The sequence below is a fragment of the Notamacropus eugenii genome, chromosome 2, assembly GCF_028372415.1.
Source record: "Notamacropus eugenii isolate mMacEug1 chromosome 2, mMacEug1.pri_v2, whole genome shotgun sequence".
Taxonomy (NCBI): domain Eukaryota; kingdom Metazoa; phylum Chordata; class Mammalia; order Diprotodontia; family Macropodidae; genus Notamacropus; species Notamacropus eugenii.
The window spans coordinates 507,678,093-507,703,257 of record NC_092873.1 but is presented as its reverse complement, the minus strand read 5'-3'; the positions used below and the strand labels follow the sequence as shown (position 1 = coordinate 507,703,257).

At 49.9% G+C, this 25,165-nt stretch overlaps 1 protein-coding gene across 3 annotated transcripts in view; it reads left to right on the top strand.

Moving 5' to 3' along the window:
- Window positions 1-25,165, top strand: part of MKNK1 (MAPK interacting serine/threonine kinase 1) — a 48,296-nt gene that overhangs the window by 2,818 nt on the left and 20,313 nt on the right. For all 3 annotated transcript variants that reach the window (XM_072649322.1, XM_072649321.1, XM_072649323.1), the window contains exons 2-6: window positions 7,324-7,500; window positions 14,615-14,716; window positions 18,622-18,719; window positions 21,208-21,287; window positions 23,559-23,632. In XM_072649322.1, the coding sequence (XP_072505423.1) occupies window positions 14,617-14,716; window positions 18,622-18,719; window positions 21,208-21,287; window positions 23,559-23,632 (352 nt within the window). In that variant the 5' untranslated portion in view covers window positions 7,324-7,500; window positions 14,615-14,616. The remainder of the gene's footprint in view (window positions 1-7,323; window positions 7,501-14,614; window positions 14,717-18,621; window positions 18,720-21,207; window positions 21,288-23,558; window positions 23,633-25,165) is intronic.

The window sequence follows — 25,165 nt, the reverse complement described above, 5'->3', positions numbered from 1 at the left end:
GAAGGGGGAGTCTCCGGGATGAAAGGGGGAGATTGGGGAGGAGGAGGAGGGCGGGGCCCCACCCCTTGGCACTGCCTTGGGTTCCGAGTCCAAAACGGGGCTGGAGGAGGACCCCCTGCCCCCACGACGGAGGGGGGGCCTTGAGGGGGGGCGGCGGCGGGGTGGTTGTCCAAATGTCTGAGGGGCTCCGGGACCCCTCCCCCGCCCCCCAGGACCGGACCCGCCGTTGTGAGGGCGGCCCCAGAATTAGCTCGCGGGAGTATTGCTGCCAGGACACCTCCCCAACAACAGGGCTGCCCTGGGGGGCTCCGCACCCCCTCGTTGGGGAGGGGGCGGGGGGGAATGCTTGGTCACGGACTGTGGGGACTCCGTGGCCCGAGGCCCTTCCGACTGTCGGAAGCTGCCCCGTTCATTCCGTCCCAGGCCGGGTGAGCCCACCTGGCCCCTCCTGGGCTCTCCAGCGGGACAGTCCGGGGCCAGGGCCACGTTTGGCTTTGTGGAAGCCTCCCTGACCTCGGTGGAGAGCAGAGGGAAGCCGTGGGGTGACATTTGTGGCCGTCGGCATCTTTCCCAGCCTCTGCTGGCTTCCACTGAAGGCCCGTGCAGAGCTCTCCTTTCTTTTCCCCTCTTTTGCCTGGAGTTACCATATCACACATACGTCCCAGGTGTGTTTTGCAATGGCTGGGAGAATTTGGTGGCATTTGCCCCCTGGAGTGGGCCCAGCTTCTGGAAGAGGACAGTGAGAAGGCCTGCGGTCACCTGGGACCTGTCAGCTGCTCCCAGGTCAAGCAGGTTATCTTGGTGCGACCTCAGTGAGCTCTGAGAATCTATCACTGTGCCATTCGCTCTCCTCTCAGCATTAGGAGGGTATAAACGTTGTGCTTGGCATGGCTTTGTAAGCGGGATGGATCCAGGCTTGTGAATGCAGCCATCTAAAAATATCCCAACTCTTACTTAGAACGATTGAAGGTTTTCCTCACATCAAGCCTAAATTTATCCCTGCAGCTCCTTCCCATTCCTCCTCCTTCTGCCCTTCTGGGGCACACCAGACAAGCCTAATTGGTCTCTGTGACTCGTAGCCCTTCAGATCCTTGAAGACAGCTCTCCTCTTTCTGCAGAGCATTTTTACAACCCCAGTGAAGTGGCAGGGTTGTGAATTATGTGCACCTAAAAATAACCAGACTGTTACTTCTGACATATCCCCGATCCTCACCCCTCTTCTCTAGGCCAAAGAGTCCTCCAGTTCTTTCAGCTGATTATGAACTAAGGCTCTCCTTCTTGTAGTTGTTCACTCATTTTCAGTCATATCAAACTCTCTGTGACCCCATTTGGGGTTTTCTTGGCAAAGACAGTGGAGTGATTTACCATTTCCTTCTCTAGCTCATTTCACAGATGAGGAAACTGAGGCAAACAGGGTGAAATGACTTGCCCAGGGGTCACACAGCTAGTAAATGTCAGAGGCTGGATTGGAAGTTGGGTCTTCCTGACTCCAGGCATGGAACTCTCTCCACCACTCTATCCTAGTCTCTCCACTGCCCTTCAGATATTTGAATCAAGTCATCATTTCTTTCACTGAGTCTAATGCCATTTGCTGTCTGGAGTTTCTGGAAGACTTCACCATCTTCTGTTCTATTCAGATTGTGAGCTAGACACCCTTAATGAGTAGAGGGGAGCAAACATCTCCCTGTCTTATGTCTGATAGTAAGACTTCTCAGAAGACTGGTAGACTTTGATCTGCTGTATCCCTCCCTGTCCAGGCATCTCTCTTGATTTTGACTCCAGCACTGGCGGCACATGCTTTTGTTGTTTCCGAGGAGACTTGCAAGAGCTGTGCTCCACCAAAAATCATTATTCTCTCCATTACTTTCCCCTAGATTAAGAGGCAGCATTGCTCATTCTTTTTTGCCTTCTCCCAGGTATTACTGAATAGTTTGTTATCTGCTGGTATTGCCCTTGGGTGCCACATTTCCCTGTTTGCTAAGGAGAGCCAGTATTTTCTGAGATCATTTCCAGGCCCTGTTGATGTAAGATGCCGTATGGCAACCCCAAGAACAAATGACCAGAGACTCACAGGGGTTTGGGAGCTACTGTTAACAGAGCTCACACAGGTTATCAGAACCAAAGTTAACTCAAAAATAAAATAAATTAAAACCAAAGAGATAACAGTGGTGATAAGTAAAAAACTTTCTTCATTCTGTTGGAGGAGGGAAACTAGACACATGTGCTGGGACTCCTCTAGTAAGAGACCTGCTTTAGTGTGGGTAAATCTCAATACTTATCCCTGTGACTTTGCAGGGAACTGTAGCCCTGACAGTGAGGGGTGACAGCAGCAATAAGACCGTTTAACTCATAGCAGACTTCATGACCAGAACACAAATACTACAGGTGCTTGTCTAAGCTCAGGGACGGTGCTGGTGTGAAACAATTCATCCAGAAGGTGAGCGAGCGCAAAGGATCGTTGTTATGTCAAGCTCAAGGCATAGCTTGCTTGCTGGTCCTGGAAAACAGGGTGTCTCCTAAGAGTAAAAAGAGAGGGGAGTGGTCCTGGCGTGGGGATCCTGACCTTAATATCAATTGAATGTCCACAGAATATTCCTACTTGTTTCCCTTCCCCCTTGCACTCCCCCCTCACTGTCTCAACTTTTTCTCTTTTTTGCTCCGTTTTCATTTTCCTCCTCTCCCTTTCCCTTTCTCTCTCTACCTACTTGTCTCTCTCTTCTGGGGTTCCCCTGACTTTTCCATCCCCTTCTACCTTGCCCTCCATATCTGACTACTCCTTAATTTGCTCTTGAGGGATCTTTACCCATGTTCTGCCTCTGTGGATGTATTACAAGTTTTTGCCCCAGGACTCTTCTTTCTCTACTCTAATGTGACCCATCTACCTCACATCCACTCCCCTCAATATCCCCTTCTCTTCTCACTCTCTCCTGAGCCCTCTGCATCTGGCTCCTGACCTGATTCCTTAACTGAGACAGCTCTGTCCAAAGTTACCAGTGATCTCTTAGTGGCCAGATTCAGCAGCCTCTGCAATTCCTCATCCTTCTTGATGGCTCTCCTCCAATTTTCGATGACTGCTCCCCTCCTGGTTTTTCTCCCTGTCTGGCCCATCCACGGCTTGTCCTCTAGCTACAGATTTTTCCGAAGGCTCTGTCTGTCCTGAGTCCTCCTTTTTCTCTTTACTGTCTCTTAATCTCTTCATCAGCTCCCTGAGGCTTAATTATCTCCTTTATGCAGAGGACTCCCAGATCAAATCTAAATTCCTCTCTGTCACTTAAAACTCCTCTTCCCCTGGTCCCTTCCTACCTTTCTGGCCCTCTTACACCTTATTGCCCAGAGCTCTGTGCCTTCTGTGACCCAGAAGATCAGTCTCTGGGCTTTCACTCTCTTATCTACCTTTGTCCATGCCTGCCTTCCAGAATCGGCTCAAGTCCCACCTCCTACAGGAGCCTTTTCCTTCTCTGTCCCCTCATCTTCCCTGTGAAATTACATATCCATCCATCTATCTGTCTGTCTGTCTGTCTGTCTGTCTGTCTGTCTATCTATCTATCTATCTATCTATCTATCTATCTATCTATCTATCTATCTATCTGTCTATCTGTCTATCTCTTTATATACACAGCTATTTCCTTGTTTTCTCTCCCATTAAACGTGATTTCCTTGCGGGCCGGGCTCATGGTTTTGCCTCTTTTTGTATCCCCAGCACTTAGCACGGGGCCTGGCACACAGTAAGTGCTTAATAAATGCTTGTGAACTGATTGACTCATCTTTCTCCTGAGCAACTCCTTGGCAGAAGCTGCTCATCAGACTTTTGAATTGGATGCCTCATAGGCACCTCTGATCAACCTCATTGGCCTTTCCCCAAAGCTTCCCTCTTTATTAATGCCTCTCTTTAGCCCTCCAAACTCCACAGCCTGTCATTGATGTACACATCTGGCTTCTTCCTGTGCACTCACATGGCCCTGCTTCTCCTGGCCTCAGGCCTTCACCCTGGCTCTTCCACTCCCACCTTTTTCTCCAAGTCCTTCCTTTCTTCAAAGCTCTGCTGAAGTGCCGCTTCTGGGTCTTTACCTAATCCCTGCCTCCCTTTTCTCAGTTACCTTGTATTTACTTTTAACTTGGCTGTGTACCTGATACCTTCTTCAGTAGGATGTCAGCTTCCTGAGAGCAGGGTCAGTTTCCTTTGGGGCATTGTATCCAAAGTGTGTGGTGCTTAGTAGGTGCTTAATCAATTTGTCACTCTCTCCAGAGTCTTCCTCTTTAATTTTGAGGATAATTTGGGATGTAAATTTGAGGACTGTCTGGGACTGTTTTTTCTTCCACCAAATCTTTCCTGAGTCTGCAGTTTGCTCTGCTCTGTGATAAGCATCTAGCCATGCAGACATTTTTAAAGTACCTCCTGAGGAAAGAGCGTTGTGCTGGGCCTGGGAGAGATACATAACTTAGATGTGATTCAGTCCTTGCCCTCACCAAAGACCATGTGTCTCTGAAGCTGATCCGACACAGAGATACCTGGCATCCTGTGATGCATGCATGAGATTGGGGCTTTGTGATGCCAAGCAGAGGGATCTGGTCAGACTTCCTGGAAGAGGTAACCTTTGGCTTGGGCTTTGGAGGCTGTAAGTAAAGAGGACATTCCAGGCAGAGGGTCTGGAGCTTGTTTTGGGGCTCATTGGGGTATAGAGTATACAAGGATGGACGGAATATGTCTGCAAAGGCCCAGGGTGTTAGAGATATTGTAGGGGTGCTGGATTCTTGTCCTAGATTTGCCACTAATTGACGCTGCCCCCTGACCAGGCTTCAGTGTTCTGTCTGCAGAATCAGGGAATTGGACTCACTAGAGCTGACAAAGATCTCCCATCCTTGGGTTCAAGCATGAGGCACAAGGATCAGGAGAGGGTGCTTGTGCAGTGTGGGCTGAGGGGGAATAGAGGCCATGACTGCTGTGACCAGGCAGATCGCCTCCTTCTGGTTCTTCCCTTTACCTGAGATCCCTGCCTCTGGCAGGTAGGCTGTAGGCTCTAGAGGGAAAGCAGATTTCAATACCAGGGCAGGTCAACAGTGGATGGATCTCCTTCCCTTTCATGGAATTGAGGCATCTATTAAAAGCTCTTTGAACTAACTGATTGGAAGAAAAAGTTTTGTGGGCAGTCCCCTTGCTTGAATTGGAAAAAGGTTTGTGGGCGCCTCACTGCAGGCCCCTCGACTTTGATCAAGCTACCTCAGCTCCTCAATTGCCAGGCCCTGTGGCCTGGTGGGAAGAGCTCTGGACAGAGCTAGGACCAGAAGGAACTAGGTCAGAGTGTTTGTTCTCTGAAAAAAAAAAATCACTTCACCTGAGGCTCAGCTTTGTCATCTGTAAAATGGGAGTGATAATGCTACTTGCCCCACTTCCTCACTAGACTGCTAAAAGGTCAGCCAAGAAGCATTTATTAAGTTCCTACTGTGTGCCAGGCACTGTGCTGAGCCCTCATCAGGTTGAGGCCCTCAACTGGACCCTTTGATCTCTACTGTCAGCCAGCTTTTATGAGCAAGTCAAGCCAGCCCCGCTGGCCTTTGGCTTCTCTATTGGCTTCAGTCTGATTGCTGTGAGGATGTGACTAATGAGGATGGCGCTAATTATGCCCATCACATTGTCAAGAGGGCTTCCCCTTGGCTGCCCCGTGATTGGTCTGAGGACTCCTCTGCCTTTCTTCTTCTTGGCATTACTTGTCAATACTTCCTGGGGACTGCGTGAGTTCAGGGACCTGGATTCAGGAGGCAAGGGTCTTGGGTGAGGAAAATGCCTTTTTTTAAAAAAAATTACCCTTTCTCTTTGGCTTGGGGCACAATCATAAACTGTCAGAGCTGGAAGGGACTTCAGTGGGTACAGATCTAACACCTACCTAAGAATCCCCATATATATGGTGTCTGTCTCTCCCCCCTCCCCAAATTATTATCCAGCATCCAGAAGGCCCCTGGGATGGGGTGGGGGGGGAGGGGCAACCTACAACCTCCTACCCCAGAGTCAGCTCATTCCTCTCTGTCATAGCTCTAATTGTTAGGACATTTCCCCCTATATCAAGTCTAAATTCAACTCAGTCCAGTGAACTTTATGCATGTTGCCTTATCGAAGAGTCCCAAGGCATCATGGGAGGCACCAGCTGCAAGGTAGGCCAGGCTCCAAAGTAAATACAGGTCTACTACATTTTCTGGAAAAACTTGAGTGTCAGATTATGCTTCAGGTTTTTCTCAAGGAGCCTGATTGGAGAAAATGAGCTCTGCTGAATGTTTTTTAGCAAGACCCCTAAATGATCTTGCAACTGGCATTGTCACTGGACACCTGGAATCATCTTAGGAAAGACCCTGGGGATGGAAGGAGGCAGAAGACCTGGGGCTGAACCAGCCCTTCCTCAGACTGGCTCTATGAACTTGGGCAAGCCATTCATTCCCCATCTGTGAGCCTCAGTTTCCCCACCTGTAAAGTGTGAGATTAGATATTCTCTAAGGACCCTTCTGGTTCTGACAGCATTCTCCACAGAGATAATAATTAAACCCTTGGTAGCTGCTGAGATTCCAAAGTGAAGTTGTACAGAGGGAGAATAGAAGAGGGCTAAGGATAGAACCCTGGGGGATACCTTTGGGGTAGAGGGGGGTGACCCAGAGCAGAGGAGACAAAGCCTTGTACATAGTAGGTATCTGATATCTGAAATTTATCTTCACTGTGCCAGGCCCCTCTGTCTGTACTTTGTTCACTGACCTGACAGCTTTAGTCCACATGCTAGGGTGCTGTGACTCCTCATCTTGGTCTCTGCCCCTTTTCCCTTTGAAAGTCACGCATGTCACCCTTTATACTCAGTCCTTGGAACTCTTTGCTTGGAACTTCAGTTGGCACCTTCACTTCTTGGATCTTGAGCAGTGCCAAAAATATAAGATGCCTAGACATCTGGGCAACTGGTGATACAGTGGTTAGAGTGCTGGGCCTGGAGTCAGGAACCTCCACAGACACTCAGCAGCTGTGTGGCCCAGGGCTGGTCACTGAATCTCTCTGACTCTGAGGTGTGGAGCAGATGCAGATCTGCACTGATCAGAGACGTTTCCTCCCACCCGCCCTGAAATCATAGGCGTACATCGTTATGAACTAGTACTTATTCTCCTAGCCTGCTCCCCCATAGATGCTAAAAATGGAAAACAGCAGGGAGAGAGACAGACAGAGGCAGGCCCTGTAAAGCTGCATGGTAGATAGGGAGGGGTCAGTCGGGTTCACCCTTCTCCAGAAGGGGCACGTGGACCTTCCTTCTGGGATTGCAGGGCTTCTAGCCCATGCTTTCTCTTGGTCTCTTTTAGATGCCACAGGCGGTGAGGTACCAGCAAACTGGGGAACTGAATACTCACTGCATTTTCAAGGACCGATGAAAGCATCCCCAAAGCTGCAGAAGAAAAGATCAGGTCGGCCAATCTCGAGATCAGCCAAGAAACGAATTTGCTTGGGCTCTGTCTTCACCTAGCCAAGAGAAAGTCCAGGTAAGAATGACTTGGTTTTGAAGTACTCCAGGTTGCTGTTTAAAGAAAACTGGGCTTGGCTTTGCCCAGTGCTGATTTGGGTTGTCAGGCTTGGCTTACCCAAGAGGTTTAGCAGAGGTGATCACTGGGTTTCCCGCAGTGGTTTGTTCTCTGAATTCTTCCTCAAGGCACCTTATGGAGCAGGCTTCCAGAGATGCTTAATCAGGAAGTGCTTCCCCTTCCCAACTCCCATCTAGCCAGCTTCCCATACAAGCTTCATCCAGTCTTGGCTCCCACGTGGTGGAGTCCAGAGCTTCCTTGTCACAGACCCTTTGCATATGTTAATTGTTACTGTTGAGCCCTCTCTCTGACCATGCTGATCTGGCACATCGGTCCTTGATTTCCCCATTCTGGTTATTGGCATCATCCTGGGACCAGAAACCTCTGAGTCCTGTTGCACTCTTCAAGACTTGTCCCCATCACTAGCCCATGGAAGCTGCTTGAGAGAGACGGAGTCAGGAGTGATCTGGCACTGACTCAGCTCAGCTCCTGAGGCAGTCCCCTGCTTTCCTCTGAGCCTCAGCTCCCTCTTCTGTCCAATGGGAGTAACCAGGCTTGTGTTCTCTGCCTCCCTGGGGTCTTCAGAAGATAGCTCTTTGTAAGTGTGAGCTGCCATTCCTACATTGCCAGGTGCGCTCAGGTCTGTACCTGCACAAAGCCTCTTCTTTCCTGAAAGCTCTGGGCCTGCCCCTGTATTTGCTCCTCTGCGTAAGGTTTTCTGTACTTTGTCAGACTTAAAGCCAATATGAAGTAGGAATGAATGTTATTATTCCTGTCTCTGCCCCCCATGCCTAGGCACCATCAGTCTCCTGATCAGCTTCCCTGGCCCCAGGTCCATCCCATGGGTGCAAACCTCACCTCCACAGGGGAACCAGGAGGATGAAAGTGTGCCCACAACATATTCTGGGGCTCATTCTCAAAGGACCCAAGGCTCCCGGCCACAATCCTCTGCCTCAAAAGAGCTTGCGGCCCCAGTGCCCATTGCTGCTTCCTGGGTCAGAATGAGGCCGGAGTCTTAGAGGACAATGGGGAGTCGGATCATTTCCCAAAAGATGTCACCTGAGCTGAACTTTCAGGAAAGAGAAGGTGCTGAGACACAGGAACAAAGAGGGAGGGCATTGCCCCCACCACCACTTGGGCACCAACGTGGCACACTTTGGGAACAGCTGGCTGGAATGAGAGTGTGGAGAGAACTCATGTGTGCAAAATGCTTGCCACAGCCCCAAAGGAATGACAGGTCCTCGTATCACTCTTGTCTGTTGCCCTCTCTCCTGTACCTTTGCAGCCCATTGAAGGTGGAAGAAGTCTCTCCTTCTGATGTATGTTTTATGGCCTCGGCTGGGCCCTTGCTGTTGTGAGGCAATACTTTTACACCTTCCCCTGTGGGGCCCTTGCAGACCTTTTCATCTCTCACACCATCCAACAAATCCCCCTCCCTGCATCCTCTCTAGGACCTTGTGTGTTTTCCTGAAAAAATTGAGACCAGTGACCTTGAGCTCCCTCTTCTCCCTCCTCCTCATTAGATGTCCCTCATATGCCTTCTGCCACACTCTCCTCCTTCCCAAAGCTGACCCTGCTCACCCATTCCACCCCATCTACTCCAGCAGACTGTCTCCTCTAACATCCCCATTCTCACTACTCTTCAGTCTTGCCATGCCCACCTTCTGCTTCCCTACTGCCTACAGACATGACCATGGTTCCCCAACCTCAGGAGATCTTTCCATCCCCATGAGCTCTCATTCCTGTCTCTCCTTCCTCATCTCCAGCCATGGTCCCCTTTGGACTCATTTTCTTAACTCTGATTCAGCTGGAGCTGTGCTCTCCAAGGTTCTCGGGAATCTCTTCATTGTCAGATCTGGTGGCTTTTTCTCAGTCCTCATCCTTCTTGACCTCTTCACCTTTGACACTCTTTTGATACTCTCTCCCTGTATGCTGCCATGACACTATTTTCTCTTGGTTCTCCTCCCATGGCTCCAAATGCCTTCCCTCCCCTTTGCTGGATCCTCATCCTGGTCCTGCATGATAATGGGGCCCTCCACGGCTCTGTCCTGGACCCTCTTTTCTTCCCCCTCCATGCCACATCAGCAGCTGTGAACTTGTTGATCATCTCTGTGCTGATGATTCTCAGATCTACTCCTCCAGACCCAGCCTCTCTCCTCACCTCCAATCTGGCATTTCCAGCCCACCTGTTAGACATCTCCAGCCACATGTGTCTTGTAGACATGTCTCTTTGCCCCTAAAACCCTATTTCTGTGGAGGACATCACCATCCTACCTGTCACTCAGGCTCCAAACATGTCCTTTTGCTATCTCTCACTCCCTGTGTCCAGTCGGATTCTTGTCCTTATCTCCTGGCAACCTCCTTGATGCAGACCTGTGTCACCTCAGCCCTGGACCATTGCAGTTACTGCTGGGGAGGGTCTGTCTGACTCAAGTCTCTCTCCACTCCAATGTGTCCTCCACTGAGCTGCCCAAGTCATCTTAAGGGCAGCTCCGACCATGTCACTCCCACATTCAGTCAACTCCAGGGGCTCACCCCCAGGATCAGATGTAAGATCCTCTGGCATTCAAATCACTTCATCACCTGCCCCCACCCCCCACCCTCCCCATACACACACTCTCTGTGTGATGCAGGAATGCTGACCTCTTCACTCATCTCCAGACTCTGGGTGTGTTTTCTGACTGTTCCCCCTGCCTGGAATGCTCTCTCTGCTCATCTTGGCCTCCTGACTTCCCTGGCTTCCTTCAGGCCTCAGCTAAAGTCCCTCCTTCTACAGGAAGCCTTTCCTGATCTCCCTTAATATCAGTGCCTTCCCTCTGTTAATTATCTCCAGTGCATCCTGACCAGAGCCTGTTTGTACAGGGTGGTTTGCCTGTTGTCTCCCTTACTAAACTGTGACCCCTTGAGTGCAGGCACTGCTTTACCTTTCTTTGTATCCCAGTGCTGGCACACAGTAGGTGCTTAATTAATGTTTATTGATTGCCTGTCACAAAATTGTAAAGAACAAGCCTAACTGCTAAGTGCTATGAGAAGATACTCCCATCCCACCCTTTGTGGAGGAGGGAGCTCCCCAAGTAGTGTACGTTGCAGGGCACATTTTCAGACTTTGTTAATGTATTGATGGGGGAGGGGGGCTGGACCTGCTGGTCTCAGAAGGTCCCCTCCTAGTCTGATAAGGTAGGAGTCTAGAAATTTCTAAAATCAAGAGTCAGAATTTCCTGGGGGGAAAGACCTGGTTTGTGTAGAGTGAGGAGGAAAAAGAGCCCACGTGCTTGGGCTGGTGACCCTGATGGCAGAAGAAGGCTTGGCTTTTTCCTTCACACCTTGTTATTACACATATTTCCTTCCTAGTTATCAAACATCTCTCCTTACACAAGCTCTGCTTCCAAGGAAAATTAATCATGTCTCCTTCCTGGTGCTTTCTCCTCTGCTGAGATCCATGCAGAGCAAATCAGGTACTCACTGGACTTTCTAGGACTGAGGCTTTGGAGTAGAGGATGTATGTGTGTGTGTGTGTGTGTGTGTGTGTGTGTGTGTGTGTGTGTGTGTATGGTATGTATGTGTGTGGGGTGTGTGGATGGGGGAGAGTGAAGGTATATATGTGTGTGAGTGTGGAGGTGTGTGTGTGTTGTATGCTGTGTGGGAAGTATGTGGATGGGGGTTGAGTGTGTGTGTGTATGTGTGTGTATGTGCATTGTGGTGTGTATATGTATGTGTGTGATGTATGGGGGTATGTATGCCGTGTGGGGAGTGTGGAGGTGTGTGTGCGCTGTATGCTGGGTGTGGGGTGGGTCTGTATGCTCTGGGGGTGGATGGGGAGTTAATGGGTGTGTGTGTATGTGTGTGTGTGTGTGTGTGGTATGTGGGGGTGTTTATGCTCTGTGTGTGTGTGTGTGTGTGTGTGTGTGTGTGTGTGTGGAGGTGGAAGTGTTGTACATTGTATGAGAAGTGTATGGATGGGGAGGAGGTGTGTGTGTGTATGTGTTGTGGTATGTATATGTATGTGTGTGGTATATGGGGGTGTGTATGCTGTGTGGGGAGTATAGAGGTGTGTGTGTGGTGTATGCTGGGTGTGAGGGCGTCTCTATGCTCTGGGGGTGGATGGAGAGTGAGTGTGTGTGTGTGTGTGTGTGTGTGTGTGTGCGTGTGCGTGCATTGTGGTATATGTGTGATATGTGGGGGTGTTTATGTATGTGTGTGGTATATGGGGGTGTGTATGCTGTGTGGGGAGTATAGAGGTGTGTGTGTGGTGTATGCTGGGTGTGAGGGGGTCTCTATGCTCTGGGGGTGGATGGAGAGTGAGTGTGTGTGTGTGTGTGTGCGTGCATTGTGGTGTATGTGTGATATGTGGGGGTGTTTATGTATGTGTGTGGTGTATGGGGGTGTGTATGCTGTGTGGGGAGTATGGAGGTGTGTATGTGGTATATGCTGGGTGTGAGGGGGTCTCTATGCTCTGGGGGTGGATGGAGAGTGAGTGTGAGTGTGTGTGTGTGTGTGTGCGTGTGCGTGCATTGTGGTGTATGTGTGGTATGTGGGGGTGTTTATGTTATGTGGGGGGGGGAGGTAGAGGTGTTGTACTTTGTGTGAGAAGTGCGTGGATGGGGGAGTAGGTGTGTGTGGTATGTGGGGGTGGGTGGGTGTAGCTCCAGCTTTCCTGTGTGTCGGCATGCTGCTTTCCCAAGGGGCTATCTCAGCATTTCCATGATCACAACCAAGGAGAAGCAGCAGACAATTCACCTTTCTTGCCCGCATCCTAGGAACATTTCAGCCTCTCTGGTGGTGTAGAAGCCGCCTGCTCCTCTCCTGCAGTTCCCCCTGGCGTTAGACCTCCACCACCTCAATCAGAGTGTGGTCAAGGGGAGGGAAGAGAGGGGTGACATTTATCTCCCAATCCACTGGCTCCTAGGCTGGTCTCCAGCCTCCTGAAGAGCTGAGCTGGATATAGATGGAGGCCAGAGCCCCTTTTTCTGCGCTGGCTGCCAGGGGCAAAGGGAAGCTGTAACTGTTCCAAGAGCAAGACCCAGAGGGGCACTGCCCCCTTAGTCTAGTCACCTCACCTTAGGGAAGGACCCCTTGCTTCCCTGGCTGTACTCCTTCCCTCCAGCCTCCCCTACAAGTCGGCCCATCTTGGGGATATTCTGGGTCTGTGGGAAGGGGCAGGATTGGTGAGCTCCAAGGGCCAGGGGACTGTTTCTCATCTAAACTTTGTACACAATTGGCATTTACTGTTATGTGTGAGTGAATGAAGTAAGGGTGGAGAAAGAAGGTGGTACCTCTTAGAGATCTCAGGAGAATGGGACCTTCCCTGGAGCACTTGTGGCTGCTCCACAAAGCCTGGTCTGTGACTATGGATAATGGAGACTGAGCTGTGCTTAGGTTTGACCTTGCCCTGTGGACCCTTGCCCACATTGAGCTGTCAGACACTTGACTGCTCCACCATCCGTACTTGAACATTGTGGGATTTACCAAGTGCCACATTCCGTGTGTTTTCTTCAAATAGCTGTTCTGTGCTCATGTATGGGAACAGTGCACAGAACTGCGCCAGCGCACATCAATCTTCCCAGGCAGGCTTGCCATTTGTCTGATAGTTTTCAGCTGGGGCTCTTAGAGAAGCCCGTAGACCTCGCCTCTGACTGAGGCATAGGCAGGCCAGCAGCTCTCCAGCTTCCATTTTAAAGTCCCAGAGCAAAAAACGAAGCCTATGTTTATTGAAGGTTGGGCCAGAAGACTCCTCCTCTCTCTCCACCCCATCAGTGCACCAGGGCCATTATTTCAGAAGGATGTAAAGGTTTAATTGCCCAGGTGGGGATTTAGACACAGAGACTTCAAGAAATCTTATTATTTCCAACTGCAGGCAGAGTGTTAAGCCTCCATTCTGGATCAGTGTGTGGTGTGTTCTACGAGTAATTTATCTTTAACCAGGCAAGGCCCTTGCTGCAGTCTTAAAAGCAGCCCCATGATTGGTCACTGGTGCAGGATTTTATTTATTTCCCTCTTTCTACCTCTTGGACTTGTACCTGCTTTCTTGATTGCTCCCACTTTGGTGCCCATGTCCATTTATCTCATATTCACTGTGTCCTGATCTCTCTCTGTCTGTGTGTGTGTGTGTGTGTGTGTGTGTGTGTGTGTATCTTTGTCTCTGTCTCTCTCCTTGTCTCTCTGTCTCTCTGTCTTTCTCTGTCTCTGTCTCTCTCTCTCTCTCCAAAGGATGGGAGTCAGGTGCTTTTCTGAGAGAGGGCACTCAGAGGCCTGAACTAGTCCTTGGTCTCCAGGTGTATCTGGCAGAAGGAGCTGTATCCCCTCTAGTGAAGAGGGCTTGAGCAGTCAGCTGATCTTGCTCTATACTACAAGCATTAGAAAAGAGGATATTGTGTTGCCCCTCCACTTTCCTTAAGAGGAAAGATTTATTCCTAAATAATTCACTTATTCCTTCCTGCCCAGTCTGTTCTGGAGCCTGGTTACTTCTGCATTTATAAGATCATAGGATCTGAGGCAGAAAGAAACCTAAGGAGTCCAGTGTGCCCTGATGCCCCATGTTTGTCTAATTGTCGAGGATTTGCCAAACTCTGACCATACAACAACCTTGAAGAGGGAGGGCAGAAGGGCAAGATTATTTTGCAGACAAGGAAATCGAGGTAAACCCTTGCCCAGAGCAATGGGGTTGGGATTGGGACCCTGGCCTCTTTCTGCCACCTCTCAGCCTCAGGTGCCTTCTGGCCTCCTCTTTCCTGATCCCAAATAGAGCAGCCTCCCTTTCTGCTGCTTTAGGCCTTCTGGACTGGGAGGCCTGGGGGAGGCATGTGCTCTGGCCCTGCGTGGAGCTCTGTCTGTGGACTCACAAGCTTTTTTTAATCCTGCTTGCCTGTCTGAGTTTCTTTTCACAGTTAACAATCTTCTGTAATGGCTTTGCCTTTCATTTGCCACTGGGGCAAAGCAAATCAATAGTCCTTCTTGTGGAGATTTAACGGGCTACCTCCCTGTGCCCTCCCTGGATGTCCCCTCTTCCTTTCTCCAGGCCTCAGGGTGGAAGGGGCAGCAGTGACATGGTTTTCCTTCACTCCCCTCTCCCTCCTAGACATGGGCAGCAGCCAGCCCCTTCTCATCTCCGAAAGTGGCACCAGGAGAAAGAAAAAACGGAAGGCTCGAGGGACTGATTCCTTCCCTGAAAGGTTTGAAGGTCAGTTGAACACTCTTTTCATCATGCCTGGATGTGTTGACTCATACCACTGCACCCCAGGGGCACACTAGCCACAGTGATTCTGGAAGAAGAAATCTCCACCCCCTAGCAGAATCTCTCCAAGTTCCTCTCAGTGTTCCTGTTTCTGTCCCAGGACCCAGCAGAACCAGCTGGATCCTTCTTTCAGTACTTGAAGACAGGATGTTAGGGTGGGTTAAAAAAAGGGAAGACTGAGGCCCAGAGAGAGGTTACCATGGTTACCAGCAGTCAGTGAAAGGTCAGACCTGGGTTCAAGGCTTAGCTCTGACACTGGGTCACTCCATCTCTCTCTGCCCCAGTTTTCCCATCTGGGGATAGCAACACTTGTACATCCTGTTCTGACTTCAGGTTTCCCAGGTCATATCTCTGTTGCCCCTGCAGGGAGTCTGTTTTCAGATGTCTGGGCTGGTAGGAGGAGAGGAGTTACAGGGAGGACATGAGACAGGCTGACGTGGACCCGTCAGAAGCAGGACTTGAACCCGAACCTAACTCCAAAGCTGGCATGCTTTCACCACCACGCTCCCTCTGTGGAGCTGCTTCCAGGCCACACTGTGTCCCTGATCTATGCATGTAACACACACACCCCAACACTTTCTGCCTCCTGCTCTGCCACAGTAACCCAAACAGTGAATGATTTGGACTGCTTCCAGAGCTGCTGAGAAGGGCAGGGCAAGGCCTTGCTGGGGGTCCGTCAGGGGCTGCCACCCTCTTTGTGGTTTGTATACCTAGTCCTTATCAGAGTGTTTAGCACATAGTAGGTAGGCACCTGATAAATACTCTTTCACCCCTTCATTCTGCCAGATAGCCTTTCTCTCCTCCCTTGAGTGGTCAAAATGATAGTGCACTCAACTGGAGTTAGGAAGATCTGAGTTTGAATCCTGCCTAAGATACTAATTTATAACCTGAGCTAGTCATTTATAGACTCTGAGCCTCAGTTTCCTCATTTGTAAACTGAAGATAATAGTATTTGACTGAGGATCAAACCAGATAAAGTGTGAATAGGCTTTGATAAACTTAAAACACTATAGAAATGTAGGCTGTTGTGAACCACAACAAAAATAATCAGTTAAGCAAAGCCTACCCCCCCAAACTCCCACCCCACCCCGTAACCACTTCAGCCTGCCTGAGCTTGTCCCTTACTCCTCTTCTTAAAATAGAGGAAGTGGGTTTCTTTATCGTAGGCTGAATGGCTGGGTCCTAGTTGTCCTCCCCATTCACAGCTTCCTGTCTCTTCCTCCTTGGTGGTGGTTAAGTTCTTCCTCCTCAAGAATCTTCTAGCAGAGGCTGGCTGGCTTCCTGCCAGGTCTGGACTGGACTAGATCGATGATGCTTCTGGTCCCTTTCAACTCTCAAGTTCTGGGGGTTTTGAAAGGTGGCCAAAGGAGTGCCCCTGTTGGCCTGGGCTCTCATTTTTATCAGTGACCTGAGTAAAGATGTAGTTGTCAGGCTTGTCAAGTTTGGATAGCCCAAAACTGGGAAGGAGAGACTCTACGCTCAACGGCCAAGTCAGGCTTCAAAAAGATAGTTGGGCTGAATTGAGTAAGATGAATTTTAATAGTGGTAATTGTAATGTTTATATGGCTTCAAAAAACAAATTCTTAAGTATAAGATGTAGGAGAAATGGTGAGATAGCTGTTGATGTGAAAAAAAAGATCTTGGGCTTCCACAGTCACTAGTGTGCTATGTATGATGGTGGCTCTGAAAGGCTTTGGGGTCCTAGAGAGCCCCAGTGTCCAGGATGAGGCAGAAGGCTGATCCTCTGCCCTGAGTGGGCTATGTCTGGGGCAGCCACTCAGGCTGTGGCATTGAATTTTAGGAAGGATGCTGACATTCTAGGATAGTGTCCAAAGGAGATGAGGCAGCCAGGGTAGGGAATGGGTAGGGAGTGCCTTGGGTGGTGCTGGGTGAGGGTTACTGAAGGAAATGTCTGGAGGGGGGATGGGTTGCTGTCCTTCAAGGGCCGTGCCCAGATGAGGGGACATTTGGGTTCGTATCCCAGCCAATCCATTTGTTCCCTGAGTCACTTCAGGTAAGTCCTGTGACCTCTCTGGGCCTCAGTTTCCCCATCTTGAAAAAGAGGCTAGATAACTTCTAAGGTCCCTTTCAGTTGGAAATTTTTTCTCTGCTTGGCCCCCAGAGATTGAACCAGAAGCAATGGAGAAAGTCCCAGAGAGGCAGATTAGATTCCTTCCCAGTGAGAGCTGTCCTAGGGAGGTGGTGCTGAGCTCTCCCTCTCTAGGGGTCTCCAAGGAGAGACTGTTGGTGTAGAGGAGATTTTTGTTCAGTTATCGTTTGGATGACCTCTAGGTCCTTCTAACTCAGGTGAAGTGATTTTGTCTCCTCCAACTAGAAGATCTTCACAGTGACTTGGGGAGAAAGTTATGGCTGGGGTGATGTATTATCTCCATTTCAGAGATAAGACACCTGAGGCTCTGATAGAAGGGACAGAAGTGGAACTGAAATCTAGGTGATCTCCTTCCCCTGCTCCTTCTGCCTCTTTTCCTCGATGTACATTCTAAGCTGAGGGCACTGGTGATGTGTACTACTGGAATGTGAAATGCGGGGAGTTCTTCAGGGAGTTGGGAGAAGATAAGAGCCATCTAGTGTTGGAGTGTTCACAAAGAGACCACCTCAGGAGGTGCAGGTAGTGAGGTCCCTATCCCTAATCCTGGATCGAGTCCCTTGTTGGAGATGTTTTGTAGTATACTTTGATTCCAGCCTGGTGTGAACTAGATGCCTCCTGAGGTCACTTCCTGCTCTGAAGTTTGGAGATCCTTGGTAAACAGTTATGTTAGGGTTAATTGAACAGAATGGAATACCATTTTTGTTTCATTCCGATAATGAATGTTATCCCTTAGCACTTCTGGCCCTGCTTCCCCACTTTGTAGACTGAGTGGGCAATTGATTTTTTCCTAGCTGAGCTTTCTATCTTTCAGTTAAGGATAACTTCTTGTCTCCTTCACTCTGACTGGCTGTTGTAGAAGACTAATTCCCAACTACCAAGTCCATTAGGAGACATATGACATCATCTCAAACCTCGGTTTAAGAATCAAGCAGAATTGGGGCTCTGGGGAGCCTGCAGGGCTCAGCTTGGTGCTGGGTGTAAACACCCAAGGTTTCTAGAAGTATTTCCCAGCCCACAGGCCTTGCTCCTTCAATGAAAGGAATCAGAGGCATTTTGTGCAAGCACAACTGGGTTTTTCACAAGTCAGAGTGATAGCAATTGAATTGCTTGGTAAGAATAGATTTGGCTCAGACTGAGGCTTGCCTGTTAGGATGCCTCAGGAGGTATAAATTAGAGAACAGAGGACATGGGCAGCCACTGGGGGGTGCTCATCAAGCCTGCTGGGCATGCGGATGGTTTGCATTTCCTTTGGAAGGCAGTCCAAGCTGCTCTTCCTGCTTGTAAGGTTCCTGGGCCCAGTATGGCTTGTGCCTTGCCACAGACTGGCCTCCATAGGAAGCCCAGCCTGACTCAGTGGCAGGAGTGACAGCCACTGAGAATGACCAGATACCCAGCTCTTCCCATCCCTCTGTCATGCTAGGCTGTATATTGGACAAACCAGCAACCCTCCTGGCATCTCAGCTACTCTGTGAGTGAGATGATGACATACTGCATGTTCTGCTCAGAAGTTTATCATGATTAGCTCCTCATTAAAGGTCACCTAGTTTAGCAGTCCTCTAGACCAGCCCTCTAATTTTACAGATGAGGAAACAGAGGCAGGGAGAGCCCAGGACCTGCCAGGAGTAAGTCACAAAGGCAGGATTTCATCTTTGTGTTGCTGCTGCCTGATGGGTGCGAAGCTCAGCCCAACAGGACTTACCACCAACTGATGGCCTTTTTCCTTGCTCCATGTCCTTGCCAGATTTGTACAGACTGACTTCTGAGCTGCTTGGAGAAGGCGCTTATGCCAAAGTTCAAGGTGCTGTGAGTCTACAGAATGGTAAAGAATATGCAGTAAAGGTGAGTGTCTCCAGACAGGCCCAGGTTTGGCTTTGTAAACAGGCTTCTAGCCATTATTAGATGGGCCTTAGAGAACAGTTACATCCTTTGAAAAATGAAGGGTATGCCTGTAATTCCTCGTGTTGGAAGAGCTGAGGCTGGTGGATGATCAGAGCTTGGGAGTACTGAGCTTCAGGGGTCTAAGCTGACTGGGTCCCTTCACACTGATTCCAGCACCTGTCTGATGCACCTCAGATGGGCCAAGTCAGTGGTGGGGTTAGTCTTGAGTAAGATAGGGAGACCCAGGGGTTTAAAAAAAGAAAGAAAGAACGGTTGTGTCCTCTCTCCTCAAACTGCCCTCTGCTCTTCTCTTCTGTTTCTATCCCTCCTGTTTCCATCTGTCAAAAACTTTCTGTATGAGGCCCAGGCCATGAAGCCTTCTCTGTGGCACAGTTAGTAAGCATGACCTGGAGGAAGGTTCTGTGGTGAAGGTGTCACGCATGGAAGAGCCAGGAGTGATGGTTGCTACGGGGAAGATAGAGTATCTAGGGCAAGAGAGTGACACCCAAGGTCTGATGGAGGAGGGGGGTGTTATCCAAGGGTGTGAGAGGCACCTGGAGGTAGCACTTGCAGATGGCATTCTGGCCAAGAACTGGAAACCAAGGAGTTCCCATCAGTTGAGGAATGGATTTATGCATAGCTAGGCATGTCGTGGATTCCAGGTGGGCTATAACAGATGAAAGGGATGGATTCAGAGAAACCAGGGAAGACTTCTGTGAACTAATGCAGAGGGAGGGGAGCAGAGCCAGGAGCACAGTTTGTACAATATCAGCATTGTAAAAAAACAAGAAAACTCTGAGAGACTCAAGAGCTCTAATTAATACCATGACCAACGGCTATTCCAGACTGACGGATGAATAACGCTGCCCATCTCCGAACAGAGAGGAGGTCATGGGCCAACTGTGCAGAATGATTTCAAGCTTTCAGCTTGGCTAATGTGGAAATTTGTTTTGCCCAACTGAATGTTTGTCATGAAGGGTTTGTTCTTTCTTTTTCTGTTTTATAGAGGAGAAGGAGAAAGGGAGAAGGGAGAAAAAATAAATACATGCGAATTTTTTTAATTGTAAAATTGTTTTTTAAAAAGTAATATCTTGATAGCTTTATCAAGTAGTTTAGCTAAAGAGGCAAGAGAGATAAAGGACAATAGTTTGCAGGGATGGACAGGTCATGTGAGGGCTTTTTGAGATGGAGTCATGGGCGTGTTTATACCAGTAAGGAAATAACCAGTAGACAGGGACAGATGGAAGTAAGAAGGAGGAGAGAGAGAGAAGGAGCAGTCTTCTGGATTAGTGGAGAGGGCTGGGATCTAAGGTACATGTATATAGAGAGAGGTGAGGAGCAGGCACAAGCCATGTGGAGACCAGGGGGAGGAGGGAGACAAGGGTGCTCTCAGAATGGCTTCCATTTTTTCAACGAAGTGTGAACGGGGGCCAGCGCTGAGATATAGGGCTCAGGGCCACCACGGAAGACTTCCTCTCTGTTATGCTGCCTTTCTATTGGCTTCCCTTATGGTTCCCCCTCTCACTGCACCATCCCCCACACAGCTGGCCTAGCTCTGATCATGATATGCCCTGGCTAAAAAGCCTCTTCAGGGGCCCCCTCTCTCCTCCCAGATAAAATATAGATTCTAAGTTTTTGAAGTCTCCCTCAAGCTGGCTCCAGCCCATCTTTCCATCATAGTTTCGTGCTACACCCACCTAATCATGCCTGATCTGTTATAGCAAGATTGGTCTGTTAGCCATTCTCAGGACTCGCTGTTTCCACCCTGCAGGTCTTTGCCTTGGCTGTTCCTCATGCCTGTAATGTGCTGCTTCATAGTGTTTGAACTGTTGGGATTGGTGCCTCTGCCTTTCAGGCCCTGAGTTTTCCTGGAAGGCTTTGCCAGGGTGCCACAGCTGCCAGTGCTGTCTCCCTCCTCTGATTATTGCCTTGTGTTCACTTACTTGTCTGCAAGAGCCCTTACACAGGGGTTCTGTCTGTCTTGTGTCCTGGAGCCCTGGGCAGGCAGGCTGGAGAGCTCTAGTAACTCCTTCTCAGACTCATTTTTTAATGCATTTTAGAATAAAATAAATTAGGATTACAAAGGAAACAAATTACATTGAAATTATATTGAAATATAATCATTAGACTATTTTTGAATGAAGTCATAGACCCCAGTTCCAAAGCCTTGCCCTAGAAAGCGAGTTCCTTTGGGGCTGAGATGGTTTTGTTTTTTGGTCCTGTATCCTCATCAACAGGTGTGCAAATAGATTGAATTTTGGCAGGGAGGCAGTCTTCACCGATCATCTGAGCATAGATGCCATTTGCAGAATCCTTTACCTGTCTCTGGTTCTGTCTAGTCTAGACAAACTCATCATTTGGCTCATTCTGTCCACATCACCTCTACCTTCTCAATTCTAAACCCAAGGCCCTGTTGGCTCACATCTGACAAATGGCATTCTTTCCACAGATCATCGAGAAACAAGCCGGGCACAGTCGGAGCAGGGTGTTTCGAGAGGTGGAGACGTTGTATCAGTGTCAAGGCAACAAGTGAGTGTGAGAGGAGCCTGAATGCTTCTTGGGGGTCCACCCCCCTGCCCTCAGGGGAATGGGCCGCCTGGGACTACCCTTGAGGTGGAGAAGAGCCATTTACAAAGCACTTGACCTTTGATCTTCAGTTCTGGGAGTTCTGTAATGGCCTGAGTGTTATCCCTGGGGGAATGTGACCTGCCCACAGTCCTGAAGCTTCTCAAGGGCCAGGATTCCAGCCCAGCACCTGAGGAGAGTTTGTGATGGGTACTTTGTTTGCAGATTGGCTGCTGCTGCTAGGGTGTGCGACCCTCCTTTCTCAGCTTCAGGAGTTAAACCAGTTACTAATTTGCTTATCATATCCTCTCTTCAGAGAAGCATTCCTAATATGGTTGGCTCTTTAGTGACCCTGAGCTGGTCACTTCCTGTCTCAGAGCCCTCAGGCTTCTCGTTAGGGGGGGATAACATATCCTGGGCGCTCATGCTCCCCCCCCCCACCCCCCTGAATTGTTTGGGAGAGAAGTGTTTTGTAAGTCTTAGGACCTTTGAGAAATGGCATGATTTATGAGAGTGCCAGGCTTATTTTACACTGGTGTCCCCAATCCATTCTGTGATCAAGGTCTTCAGCAGGGGTAATGTATTCTGTGCCTTTTCCTTCTCAGACCTTGAATAGCCCTGGTTGTGGCACGTTCTGCCTTGTAGCATTTTCGCACACATGTGTGTGTGCATATGTGTGCATGTGTGTGTGTGCAGGGGGGGTGTGCACGTGTGCGTGCGTGTGGGTATGTGGGTGTGTGGGTGTGTGTGTGCGCGCAGGAACCAAGTCTGGGCTTATGTATTTCTACATCTGGTCCTGCACTGCATGCAGTAGGCACTTGCTAAATGCTTGTTGAATTGAAGGCCCTATAGGAGGCCTCCAGTGATTGCAATCTCAGTGGAGGAAGCTTTTATTGTTTTATTTCCACTGGTCCTTTGTTTGGGGGCACGGGTAGGAGGGAGAGCTCTTCCCCTTTCCTCTCCCCACTGTAATTAGGCTCACAAGGCAAGGTGGCTGGGTAGAAGACTCATGATTTCACCACCAATGCTGAGTGCAGGTGACATGAGACAACAGTAAACTTCTCCGACTCCCTGTCTCCTCCAAGATCAAGCTGACAGTCCTCTGCTTGGCTTTCTGGAGCCCTTTCTAACCTGGCCCCATCCTCCCTTTCCAGTCTTCCACCTTGCACCCCTGCACACATACTAGGCCCCTGACCTCCTGGCTGCTCCCCAAATTCGACTCTGTCCCCTGACTCTGGCTCTCTTCCATGCCCAGAGCATCCTGGCTTCCCGCCAGTGTCAGGTGAAAGCTCACCTGCCACCTTGCCTCATCCCTCTTCATCCTGTTCCTTGTCTCCAGTTGATTCCATCAGTGTGCTGTTTGTACCCAGTTCCTAGCCACTTAGTGGCCTGCAGTCAGCACTTGTCACCTGATTGCCTGGTTGGTCATCATCCTCATCCTCCATCCTCGACCTCACCTGGAGGGGTCAAGGTGTCTTTAGGAGGCAGAGGTCCAGCTCCCTTTTCAGCCTGTAGTTCCTTCTTAAGCATTAGAAGCTAGACTCAGTTTGTTTCACTCTAGGAAAAAAAACAGAAAAAAAGAAAGCCCCCCCACCCCCTCCCCACCCTGGAATCCATGCCGGTGGTCGGTCTCCCTGCTGAGCTACAAGACGACCTTGTTGGCAGAGCATGTAATACTGGGCAGACGGCGAGTGTTCACCGGGGAGCGCTACAAGTACCCACGGCTGCGAAGCACCCGCTCTTTCATTAAGCAGCACTTAGCAGTCGGGCTGGCGGCGCCGCGTTCGGCCCCCAGTCTGTTTGACAGATGTTTCCATTTTCTCCAGGCCATGTAAATACTGCCCCGTGATTTATGGGAGAGGAGGAGGGCAAGTAATTATTTTATACTTGCCTCCAGGACACGCGCCTCCTATTCCACGTTATTAACCGCAGTTGCTTACCGTCGGCTGCTGTGGGTTTTCTTGGGTCTAATGTGACCGGGACTTTTTATAACCCTACCTGGCGGATTTTAGGGCCGGGCTTTGACAGCATGGGCTTGGTAGGAAAGCACGGGGGACGCAACATTATGGAAAGATAAGGTGACCTGGAGCCAGCGCGCCCCCCCCCGGCGCCGATTCCTGGCCGGCATGCCCATTCCAGCTTGAGTTTTGACCCCCAGCAGGGTGCCTTGCGGCCGTAAACGAGGGTCGATGCCATTTCCCCCATCGTATCTTTCTTTTCCCTCTTCCCTTTTAGGAACATTTTGGAGTTGATCGAATTTTTTGAAGATGATGCGAGATTTTACCTGGTCTTTGAGAAACTGCAAGGAGGTACTTCCTGTACTGTGATGCTCCCTCACGACTCCCAGAGGCCCCTAGGCTGATTTCAGAATGAAAAGGATGAAGGACTGGAGAGCTGCCCTTGATTTGGGAGAAGGGAGGCCAGGGGGAAGGAGGATAATTAACATTTGTGCAGCTTAAAAGGCCACTGGTTGGCATTCTATAAGCGCCTTTTCATTATAATAGGAATCACATATAGATAAATTTAGTCATCAATTTACCAATCCCCTTCTTTGACAGATTCACCACTTAACAAAATTAATTATGGGGTGGGAGTTTTTGAATGGGAGTTTTATGCCAGAAGCATTTACTGGAGGAGGGAAGCATCTCATTGCTTAGGGCTTGGAGCCAAGGTTGAGTGGGACCGCAGTGTGCCAGCTGCCTGGAGGAAGGTGGCCCTTTGGCCCACCATCTGTCCATGGCACTACTGCTGGTGGGAGCAGCTGCTCTCCTCCTTTCTCCAAGTTCTGTTCTGCCACTCCTTTCTCCAAGCCCTTTGGGATACTGCTGAGTGAGAACCAGCAGAGGTGAGGAGGGCTCTGGCCCAGAGGGGGAGGGGGAGCTTTCCTTTGAAGCTTGTTGGCATTGTGGGGGATCGGGTGTTGGCTCTTGTCCTCATCACCCTTGGGTCACAGATCAGTAAGGGTCCTTCAGTGGCCAAACACTTCAGGGAGCACAGGGTGTGAGACCTGCAAGGGTCCTTGGCAAGTGTCGAGGAGGAAACTGAGGCACTGAGAGAAGCCACTTGTCACTGTCATCTAGAAAGGGACCCCTCTAATAGGTCAAAGAATTGAAATTTGGAGGCAGATATGGGATAAAGCCCAAAGCAGCAACTCCAGCCCCGAGATGTAGGCACTCCCCCTTCTCCCTCCAGGAAGCACATAGGCAGGAATATGCGTGTGTGTGTGTGTGTGTGTGTACATGCACATGCATTTGAGTGCCCCCCACTTGAATTTGGAGCTAGGCTTTTAGTGACTCATGTGGCATTTCTAGGTAACTGCTGAGATGAGGGGTACTTAGTGAGGCTAGTTTGGTCCCAGCAGGTCCTGAGGCAGGCAGCCTGGTCAAGGAGATCCCTGGAGGCTCTCGGTTATGGGGGGCGGGGGGGAGGGGGGGGAGGGGGGGGAGGGGGTGGGGGAGGAACAGGAGAGCTGCCTGTAAAGTCATGGAGGGGCGGGGTTCAGCTTGGACATGCTAATGACGACAGTTGTCTATCCAGAGGGAGAATTGCTTGCTCTTTTGGGGGATCTTTCCAAGGTCACACCATCTCCAACTGATGCTGGGATTGTGTGTTTCTGAGGGAGCCAGGTGGCCTCAGCCAGAAAGCGTGGAGCAACTCCAGGCTGAACTGCTGCCAGTGGACAGAGGGCCCTGGAGCCTGGCTGTGTGCCCAGAGGGAGGGGCCCAGGGCCATTTGCCTCCACTAGAGACATGACTCACACAACCCACTGACAGGTGAAGGGGATGGGAGGACAGGTTGTAAACATGGGCTTTTCCCATTTTGTCTTCCAAATCCTTTAGCTT